Below are 11,679 nucleotides of genomic sequence, written 5' to 3'. Positions count from 1 at the left end.
AGAAAAGGATTATTGACCAGTTAAGCATGTGACCATGCCGGTGTAAGGGGAAGAGAGAGAGTGGTAGAGGGAGAAACAAAGGGAGGAAGTAGAAGAATAGGTGAGCAACGAGAGGAAAAGAGAAAGAGAGAAAGTACGAGGGGGAAAAAAGAGATACGTAGTAGTAACAGAGGAAGAACGAGAGGGGGAAAAAATGATAGAGGAAGAAAAAGAGATAGAGTAGCGTTGGAAAATATGAAGTTACGAAAACTACTTACAAATTGGAGACGCTGCGTTCAGTCATGTAAAAACAAATAGTATTTATATATATATATAGTGGGGTGGGGCGCATGATTTAGTGGTTAGGGTGTTGTACTCACAATCTTGCGATCATGATTCCAATTCCTAGACAGGGTGGTGTGTTATATTCTTGAGCAAAACGCTTCATCTCATGTTGCTCTGTGATCACTTCAACATCAGACACATGGTACAAAATTCACCTGTTCAGAAAATGTCAATTTGATGGAGGGAGTGAGCTAATGTGCAGCACAAGCATTTGATCACTATAAGCAAATCACTTGTGCAGGGCGTTCAGCAAAAAGCTAAGGCTCATACGTTGTCTTCGATGGTAGAGTTCCTCATGTATATATACACACACTCACAACACATATGCACCATGCCCACACCTTTACAAAAGTGTATCTTTTAATTAATTTTGCAGCTTTCCTCACCTTGATGATGAAATCTCTGAACATTTCGTTATGGATTGGTATGCGTAAAGGTCTTGACTATTTGACATGGGTGGACAATTCCCCTCTCTCCTTTTTCCACTTCAGTAGACTTGCAGTTGAGGAATTACTTCGATACGGTGGTACAGTGAGTACTACAAGACATTTCTTATTCATTTATTTAATTGTTCAATTATTTATTTGTGTTTTCACCATTACATTTTGAAATAACTTTTGAGTTTTAACATTTTTTTAAATAAATTAATCAAGGATGAAAGTTCAGTACCATGATTTTTACTTGCAGTAATCTGCTAGCAAAATTAATACTGACCAATGGGTAGACAAAACATTTGTTGGTCAATGTATGCAAGAAATCTATAGGAGGGAAGTTGATTGATAGGAGAAATCAGGTTTAGATATTTGCAACAAAATGAACTTTGCTATAGTTATGTGATTAAGAAGCTTGCTTTGCAACCATATGGTTTTGGGTTCAATGCTACTACATGGCATTTTGGCCAAGTACCTTCTACTATAACCCCAGGCTGACCAATGCCTTGTGAATGAATTTGGTAGATGGAAACTCTGTGAAAACCCATAGTGTGTGTGTGTGTGTGTGTGTCTTCCACTATTTGTCAATTGGTGTTGGTTTGTTTACATACCCCATAGCTTAGTTTTGGCAAGAGATCAATTGAATAAGCACCAGGCTTTAAAAAATAAGTCCTGGAGTTGATTTATTCAAACTAAACCTTTCAAGATGGTGTTCCAGCATGGCTGAAGTCAAATGATTGGAACAAGTAAAGACAGAAAATATAAGATATGTGAAAATAGGCAGAATTCCAATTGAGGGGGTTCTCTGTTACAAAAATGGATCCACCATTAACAGCCTAATTTGTGACAAACACAAAATTAAAATGTTACAGGATGATTACATTTGCACCCTGCTACATGGGAAGGCTTTCATCCGAATCTATCCGACCCCCATGTGGGTATGTTTATGTTATATGCATCCAATGACTAGGTGGTCGTGGTGCTGTTAAAGTGAATGGTGAGAGAGGCCTGTCATCTGAAGTGAGCATGCATTTATGTGTGTGTATGTGTATGTTTGTATGTATGTACATATGCATGTGTACGTGTTTGTAACCAACATATGTTTGTAAATTTATGTAACGTGTGAGACTAACAAAACAAGTTACTATATGGTAAAGCCACCATATTTCTACTTACTATGCAGAACACTCCTCATGAGATAGTTCCCCGCCATCACCACCACCTGCCATATTATTTAAAAAGACTAGTTCCTCTATACCTCTTCATGGTTGAGTGATTAACAATTTGAAGAGTTATCCGTCTGTAACAACAACTGGTCCAGCATCACCTAAAAGACCATCCTTCATTATTAACAGAAAAAAACAAAAGTAAAGATGCAAATACATGTTGTATAATAAATGGTTCCTGAAATTGGTGATGAGCTGTGTTATGCATGTGTGTGCACATGCATGTGTGTGTATGCGTGCATGTGCATGTGTGCCCACACACACACGTTTTTTGTTTGTATCACTGTTTCCTTGTGTGCTTATATATGCCTCTGCCTAATGGCATGTATGTTTGTGTGTGTATGTCTGTGTGTGTGTGTATGTGTAGCTATGTGTGTTTCTATTTGGCAGTATATGTGTAAATTTGTATAGAATGACAGATTAGCAGAAATGTTTGCATTAGACAAAATGCCTTGCAGTTCATTATGTTCTGAATTCAGTCTTCTCCTAAGTGCCATCTAACCATAGGAACACTCTCTCTGAGCCACAATTGTCCAGTTTGGACAAGTTGTCTTACAACCAGGGTAGATATGCTGGCAGCAGTGTGCCAAGGCTTTCCTCCTGTATTGTGGTTTGACAAATGCTGGGTGAAATGGTATGTATAAGTGATAAATGTGTGTAGTGGGGTAGAATAAATACCCCAGTCAGACGGACATATCGTTAACAGACCCTAGCAATGGACAATGGACTATGAGCAAGAAGTGTACATGTGGTAAAGTCTGCAAGGACATCTACGGCATAAAGATCCACCAAGCAAGGATGAAGTGCCTGTTGGGAGCAGAAACATCACATCACACAGGTGTCCAACCTGGTGAGATGCAGGAGGAGCCAGGCCTAGAGTCACCCCATAGTGCCCAGAACCTCCAAGTGGTGGAGACTAATCATCTGAGCATCAAATCTGACAGGAGACAGATCAAATGGCCAGCAGCTAGCATGCCCTTACTGTGGAAGCAATTTGATGATGTTGACCAAATTCTAGAGGCAATGGTAATGGGAGAAGCTGACAAGAAGCTACAAACTATGACAACAATCATTGTGAGCTTGGCAGCTGGATGATTTGGCGAGGAGAAGAAAAGCTCCAGAACAACTTACTCAAAGAATCAAAGAGCTGTTAGGATCCATAACATCACACAGGATATGAAGGCACTAAAGTCCTAAAACAAGAAGGCCAGAGATGAGGAACACATTGGCCTGGCCAGCTAATGTGCAACCTATGGAAAAAGTTCAGGGTTCTCTACCAGGCTAAATGGCACTGAAGGCGGCGCCATGAGAGGGCGCTCAAGCGTGCTGCCTTTATCTCCAACCCCTTCAAGTTCACTAAGGATTTGCTGGGGCAGAAGCGCAGTGGTAAACTTGCCTCCTCAGAGGAAGACATAGACCAGCATCTGAAGCAGACATACAGTGACCCTGAAAGAGAGCAGGAGTTGGGAGAGTGTAACATCTTCATAGACCCCACTGAATCAGAGATGGAGTTGACATGATAGAGCTGCAGCTAAAGGAAGTCAGGGAGGTTCTCTGCAGAGCAAGGGCAAGCTGCTCCAGGACCGAGTGGCACTTCATACAAAGTGTATAAGAACTGTCCCAAACTTCTGCTGCATCTGTAGAAAACCCTGCGAGTCTTCTGGAGAAGAGGGAGGATCCCTGAACAATGGAGAGTAGCTGAGGAAGTGTGTAGCCCAAAGGAGGAAAATTTCACCCAGATAGACCAATTCTGCATCATCTCCCTGCTCTGTGTGGAGGCAAAGATCTTCAGCATTGTTTTCAAACGGCTGTGTGCCTACCTGGGTCAGAACACCAACATCGATACATCTGTCCAGAAGGGTGGCACCAATTTCAGGATGAGGGTCTCTTCGAGAGCAATAACATCATGCTGGCACAAGGTGGAAGCTGGCATCATCATAGGGTGCACTATCTCTGTGACACTATTCTTCCTAGCCATGAACATGCTTACCAAGTCTGCTGAGCCAGAGTGCAGAGGGCCCCTATCGAAATCCGGACAAAGCTAACCACCCATCAGGACGTTGATGGATGACCTCACAATCTTGACAGAATCATCCCTAGGCTGCCAGTGGATTCTGCAGGGGCTTGAAAACGTGATGGAGTTGACTCGGATGCAATTCAAACCAACCAAATCATGATCTATGGTGCCGAGGAAAGAGGTGGTGGAGGGCAAGTTCCGGTTTAACATCTCAGGAACAGCCATTCCAACAATCACTGAGAAGCCAGTCTAGATACTACATCTATCCAGTCGGCCTGCCCTGTGTTGGATGGCTGGCTGAAATCCGTGGACAAGTCAGGCCTACCTGGGAAGTTCAAAGCCAGGGTCTATCAACACAGCATTCTTCCCAGGATCCTGTGGTCCCTCTTTGTCTATGCAGTCCCCATCTCAACAGTAGAGACCTTAGACAGGAGGGTCAGCAACTACCTCTGGAGATGGCTTGGATTACTAAGGAGCCTGAGCAGCATCATGCTCTATGGCAACAGCACCAAACTGCAGTTGCCATTCAAATCATTGGAAGAGGAATTCAGGTGGCAAGATATAGAGAAGTGATCCAGTACAGGGACTCTTGTGATCCAAAGGTGGCTAAAGCAGGGATCTAAGAGAGGACTGGCAAGAAGTGGGGAGTAGAGAACGCAGTTCAAGAGGCAGAGGCAAGGCTGCACCAAAGGAGATTTGTGGGAGTCATCACATGAGGTAGAGCTGGGCTAGGCTCCTTTCTGATTCCCCAAACGAACACCAGTGAGAAGGAAGGGTGCCGTCTTGTTCAGGTGGAGGTAAGAGCTTTAGTGAAAGAAATGAGAACATGCAAGGCACTGGGAATAAAGCAACAGGGAACTTGCACAAGATGAGAGAATGCAGTTGAGAGGAAAGTGACCTGGGCTGAGCTGTAGAAAGTCGAGCCTCACTGCATTAAATTCCTCATCTGAGCAGTGTACGACGTGCTTCCATGCCCATCAAACCTGCACACATGGGGCTTAGCAGAGACACCAGCATGCGCATTGTGTTCCAAGTGAGGAACCCTGGAACACATCCTCAGCTGCTGCACAGGGGCACTTGGAGAAGAACGGTACTGCTGGAGGCATGACCAAATCCTTAAGACCATTGCTGAAACCATCAGTACAGGACTTGGGTGGGCAAAGCGGTTTCGACCCTCCAAAAAAACCATCGCTTGTGTCAGAGCTGGGGAATAGCCAACCTCTTCCAGAAAAACATCAGCAGGCATCCTAACATCTGCAAGAGATTGGCAGCTACTGGTGGATCTTCAGTGTCAGATGAAGTTCCCTGGCCACATTGCAGTCACCACTCTGCGACCAGACATTGTCCACTTGTCTGAGTCCACCAAGCAAGTGGTGTTGCTGGAGTTGACTGTCCCATGGGAAGATCGCCTGAAAGAAGCTTTTGAGAGAAAGCTCTCTAAGTATGCAGGTCTGGTCAGTAACTGTTAGTGGGCTGGCTGGAGAGCGAGGTGTCTCCCAGTGGAAGTTGGATGCAGGGGTTTCACAGCTCATTCTCTGACCAAGAGCCTTCAGCAGTTTGGGCATTGATGGAGTGAGAAGGGACATCCGCAGTACCACCAATGCAGCAGAGACAGCTTCAACGTGCTAAGATTTTTATAGCTGTGTATTGATGGCAGCTGACTGGAAATGGGAATATTTTGTGTGTGTGTGTGTGTGTGTGTGTGTGTATGCATGCTCTTCTGTGTGTGTGTATGCATGCTCTTCTGTGTGTGTGTATGCATGTTCTGTGTGTGTGTGTGTGTGAGTGGTGTTGTGTGTCTGTGTGGTACACTAATCTTGGATGGTAGCTATAATCTTGATGAACACATACAATTTTGAGGGGTAGACATAATGCTTAGTAAATATAATCTTGGGCAGTAGACAGAATCTTGGATGATAAGCATAATCTTGATTAGTAGAGATAATCTTGGATGGCAGACTTAATCTGTCACCCAGTTTAACACCACCATCTTGCAACTTGGGTACCTTTATCAAAGTTTGCTCTGATGCAAGCATTCAGGCTCAATCTCTGGCATGAGGATCCCTTCTTCCCTCCCTCCCTATCTCCCACAAGCCATGAAGACCCTATAAACAGAACTGAGTATTTCCTAACCACATATCTAAAAAATAGATATTAATTCCACAGTGCTACCACTCAAGATTACAAAATTCATTTCTCACTAATTAGGTCTCAAGTATGAACCTTGCATATGTGTTTTCTGTCCTAGCCATGGTTTGCTCCCTATGCTCTAAGTTCAAATCGTGCGAAGGTCAAATTTGCTTTTTATCCCTTCAGGGATCATTAAATATAACACCAATCAAAGGTAGAGGATTTGCAGAACTGTTGTTAGTGCATGAGATGTAATGACTTGCAGTGTCTGATCTGGCACTTTGTACTCTGTGTTCAAATCCTTTTTGAGTATCAATGGCTAGATGTAATGACCGGACAACATGAGCATCCTGTTTAATCCAGAATTGGCTTATATAGGCTGGTATGCATACAATCAGCATAGCTAAGCTGGCCACGGCGTTCTGAGGCTTTCATCTAGAAATGAATTAAAAATGGCTGACTGGAAATACCTACAGACATACACTTTTGCACAGAGTTCATATACAAGAGATAAATTCCATACAAGATTATATGTTGTTATTGGCACTCTGTCGCTTACAATGTTGAGGGTTCCGGTTGATCCAATCAACGGAACAGCCTGCTCATGAAATTAACGTGCAAGTGGCTGAGCACTCCACAGACACGTGTACCCTTAACGTAGTTCTCGGGGATATTCAGTGTGACACAGTGTGACAAGGCTGGCCCTTTGAAATACAGGTACAACAGAAACAGGAAGAAAGAGTGAGAGAAAGTTGTGGTGGAAGAGTACAGCAGGGTTCGCCACCATCCCCTGCCGGAGCCTCATGGAGCTTTAGGTGTTTTCGCTCAATAAACACTCACAACACCTAGTCTGGGAATCGAAACCGCGATCCTATGACCGCAAGTCCACTGCCCTAACCACTGGGCCATTGCGCCTCCATACAAGATTATATATAGAGAGAGCAAATGACATGTTCTTTGTGAGTTCCAATTCCCAGTCAAAGCTGTTTCACTTCACTAAAGACATGAATATCTTTTAGAATGTCACCAACAGCATTACTTCCCATAGCACCCCATTAGGCTTTTATATTACTTTTCTTTTTATATTTACTGAGTCTGAAGGGAAGGAGTAGCCCCCATGACCTTTGCAAGCCCTCTGAGAAGGGTGTGTTTGATGCCATTAGTGTTCTATTTAAGCATGAACAGTGAGAACAGACCAAGTATAGCGGTTAGTGCAGGACCAATGGGTGGATGCAACATAAGTGACAAGATGTGGGAAATCAAGGGGTTCAGGGATGCTTGAGTAGTGGGGGTATGGGACCAGCCAGTTCCAAGAAACAGAGGCGATTATAACATTCAGTAGGCCAATGGAGGAGCCTCTTTGTGGTTTCTCAACCTGTTAGATATGGCAAAATGCCCCTTAAAAAAAGACACATTAAATAAAAATGTTGTTCTTGATATTTTATGCCTGAAAAATTATGGAACCATCACAGATTGAATGTCTTTGACAATGTTTAGTCCTGCAATTTCATGGTTGACTTGGAATCATATAACACTTTTACAAAATGGAGAGAGAGAGAGTATATTTTAGGCCATTAGTGAGTTGACTTATGATCAACAGCATTCAAGCTGTGACCATCCTGTCTCCTTTTCTGACAAAGTGCATCTTGTACTGCATTATCCTGGATACACACATTCTTTTTTTTAAATAGTGGTGTATGATATTTGAAGAGAATTTGGTTAATATTTCTAGCAGTTTAAGTGAAGTTATATAGGTTTCCCTTTGAATCATTACAATCTAGCAAGAAGGAAAACAGACTGGATAGTTATGGCTGTTGGAATGTCTTTGGCCATTAATTTGAGCTGACCTCAGGTGTAAAACAATAATAACTATAATGACAACTAATGTATATAATGTCTTCTGTCTCTTCTAATGACTTCTCTCTTTCTATATAGAGCTGCATTGCTACTCACACAGAACCATATTCTGCTGGTCTATGGTTTGGTTCAAACTGTTATGAATTAGCTGGTTATATCTGTCAAGGTTATCGAGGTATTGTATCCATTATTCTGAGCCTCTACTTTAATTTTCTCCTTTTTTCTTTTTGTTAAAAATATATTTCTATCTATCTGCCTGCCTACCTGTATATCTATTACATACACACACACATACCATCAAAGAATCCATAAGTCAGAAAAAATATGCACTCATATATTTGTCAATAGAGTGGGTATATTAATCAAAATGTACAGTATTATATATTCATTACAGCTCGAACTTAACCCTTGCTTGGTTTCTTACATTGTCTTTTTCACAGTAACCACAAATAGATGTGTCTGTTCACATCCAAGAATAGAGAGCAGTTTCCATATTTCATTCCATAATTGCTATCTCTGAAAAGCACAGGGTTACATAATCAGGATGTTATCTAACATTCTATTGAACTCCTATTACAAAACCAATTGGTAAGATCAGCTGTAATAGATATATAATACTATACACTTTAATTAAGATATATATATATATTTGTATATATATATTTTGTTTTCAAGCTGGTCACATTGGAGATTGATTTCCAAAATGGAGGCAAACACCTTTCTCCATGTAATCAGCTTGAAAAATTAAGATATTTGGATATTTTCCTACTCTCCTTAATATGAAACCAATGGTAGTCTTAATTCACAAATAAGGAAATTATTTATCCACCAATGTGGTGTTGCACACTCATTCCAGCATTCTACATTTACATATATATGTATAAATACACACACATTTATTTATTGACATACATAAATACACACACACACACACACACACACACACACACACACACATATATATAATGAGGGGTTTAGTTCACTTGTGATCTAAACAAATAGGTACACTGAGTAAGTGCTATAGTTGGTCATCTGTTAGGTTCCAAGTTCACAGCTGAGGCTGGATCTAGGGATCTGTATTAGGATTCCTTTATAGCAGGTATAAGAGCAAAAAGTGAAATCAAAGCAGAACAAGTATCTCAAATCATTTAGAATAATCTAATTAGGGTAAGGTGAATTTGAATTCCTACAGCCGTTTCTGGGATCAAATGATGGAATACCCAATACTTGGACATGCTAACCTACCACTTGGGTTATTCCAGAAATCATCATCATCATTTAACGTCCGTTTTCCAGGCTAGCATGGGTTGGACGGTTCAACTGGGGTCTGGGAAGCCAGGAGGCTGTATCAGGCTCCAGTCCGATCAGGCAGTGTTTCTACAGCTGGATGCCCTTCCTAATGCCAACTACTCTGTGAATGTAGTAGGTGCTTTTTACGTGCTACCAGTACAGGGGCTAGAGGATTCTGGCAACGGCTATGATCAGTTGGTGCTTTTTATATGCCACCAGCACGGAAGCCAGTCAAGGCGGCACTGGCATCGACCATGTTTGGATGGCGCTTTTTATGTGCCACTGGCACAGATATCACAACTACAATTTTCATTTGATTTTGATATTGTTGTTGATGTACTTGACTCAATAGGTCTCCTCAAGCACAGCAGGTCACCCTACGATCCAAGATACCTTTGAATGGGCTGGGGCTGGTTATGCGAAACTGGTGTACGATACAGCCGTGAACTCACTTTATTTGCTGGGTCTTCTCAATCACAGCATATCTCCAGAGGTCTCAGTCTTTCGTCATTGCCTCTGTGAGGCCCAACATTCGATAGTCATGCTCGACCACCTCATTCCATGTCTTCCTGGGTCTTACCTCTACCCCGGATTCCTTCAACTGTTTGGGAGTGGCACTTCTTTACACAGCTCTCCTCATTCATCCATAGTACATGACCATACCAGCACAAACGTCTCTCTTGCATGCCACATCTGATGCTTCTTATGTCTAACATTTCTCTCAGGTTGCTTACACTCTGTCATGTGTGCACACTGACATCACACATCCAGTGGATCATGCTAGGTTCATTTCTTTCGAGCCTAAGCATGTCCTCCACAGTCACGGCCCATGTTTCACTGCCGTGAAGCATGGCAGTTCGCACATATGCATCGTACAATCTACCTTTCACTCTGAGCGAGAGGTCTTTTGTCCCCAGCAGGGGAAGAAGCTTTCTAAATTTTGCCCAGGCTATTCTTATTCTCGTGGTAACACTCTCAGAGCATCCACCCCAACTACTAACTTGGTCACCTAGGTAGCAGAAGCTATCAACTACTTCTAGTTTCTCCCCCTGGAGTATGATGGAATCTGTTTTCTGAGCATCTGTGGTGTTTATCGCCCCTATGCATCTGCCGCACACGAAAGCTATCTTCTCAGTTAATCTTCTTTTGATGTTGCTGCACCTCTTATGTGTCCATAGCTTACACCTTTTATACAGATCAGACAAGGCCACCTACCTGAGGGTGTGTGTGATGTGTTCACCTTCCTACTTACTAGAACTTTGGTCTTTGCTACATTGACTCTAAGGCCTTTTGATTCTAAACCTTGCTTCTACACCTGAAATTTCTTCTCTAGTTCTGGTGGTGATTCTGCTTTGAGGGCCAGGTCATCAGCTTAGAGGAGCTCCCAGGGGCAACCCATCTTGAATTCCTGTTATTGCCTGGAGGACTATGATGAATAAAAGGGGACTGAGGGTTGAACCTTGATGGACCCCTACTTCTACCCGGAATTCTTCACTTGCCAATCCTAACGTTACTCTGTATAAGGCCTTTCTGTATAGGGCCTGTACAGCCCTTATTAACCATCCGTCAATCCCTAGTTTCCGCATCGCCCACCAGATAAGGGATCGGGAGACCCTGTCAAAGGCTTTCTCTAAGTCCACAAAAGCTAATTATAGGGGTTTATCTTTAGCAAGGTATTTCTCTTGCAGTTGTCGAACCAGGAATATGGCATCAGTGGTCCTTCTACCTGGCACAAAACCGAACTGCATCTCATCTAAGCAGACTCTCTCCCTAATGAGATGGGCTATGACCCTCTCCATGCCTTCATCACCTGATCCAGCAGTTTGATACCCCTGTAGTTATTTCTATCTAGAGTATCACCGTTACCCTTGTAGCAGTTGATTATGGTGCTGCTATGCCAGTCATTGGGTATGACACCATCATGAACTACCTGGTTTACAATGCGGGTGACTAGGCCATAGCCCACACCATCAGATGTTTTAAATATGTTTTAAGCATCTCAGCAGTGATTCCTGATGGGCCGGAGGGTTTTCCTGGCTTCATACCCTTAATTGCTTTATCTACCAGGGAGCTGTCTATTTGGATAGCTTATCTACAAGAGAGCTGTCTATTTGGATAGCTTATCTACCAGGGAGCTGTCTATTCAAATTCACCTTACCTTAATTAAATTATTCTAAACATCTTGAGATACTCATTCTGCCTTGGTTTTGCTTTTTCCTCTAATCATCATCATCATCATCATCGTTTAACGTCCACTTTCCATGCTGGCATGGGGTGGGTGGTTTAACTGAGGACTGGTGAGCCAGATGGCTGCACCAGGCTCCAATCTGATCTGGCAGAGTTTCTACAGCTGGATGCCCTTCCTAACGCCAACCACTCTGAGAGTGTAGTGGGTGCTTTTACG

At 42.7% G+C, this 11,679-nt stretch overlaps 1 protein-coding gene across 1 annotated transcript in view; it reads left to right on the top strand.

Annotated features, from left to right (window-relative positions):
- Window positions 1-11,679, top strand: part of LOC106883728 (macrophage mannose receptor 1) — a 299,961-nt gene that overhangs the window by 270,812 nt on the left and 17,470 nt on the right. Inside the window, exons 36-37 of the mRNA XM_052968739.1 lie at window positions 701-855; window positions 8,064-8,160. Coding sequence (XP_052824699.1) covers window positions 701-855; window positions 8,064-8,160 — 252 coding nt within the window. The remainder of the gene's footprint in view (window positions 1-700; window positions 856-8,063; window positions 8,161-11,679) is intronic.

This window comes from Octopus bimaculoides, chromosome 6 (genome assembly GCF_001194135.2).
Source record: "Octopus bimaculoides isolate UCB-OBI-ISO-001 chromosome 6, ASM119413v2, whole genome shotgun sequence".
NCBI lineage: Eukaryota > Metazoa > Mollusca > Cephalopoda > Octopoda > Octopodidae > Octopus > Octopus bimaculoides.
This window is presented reverse-complemented; position numbering and strand designations above follow the sequence as displayed.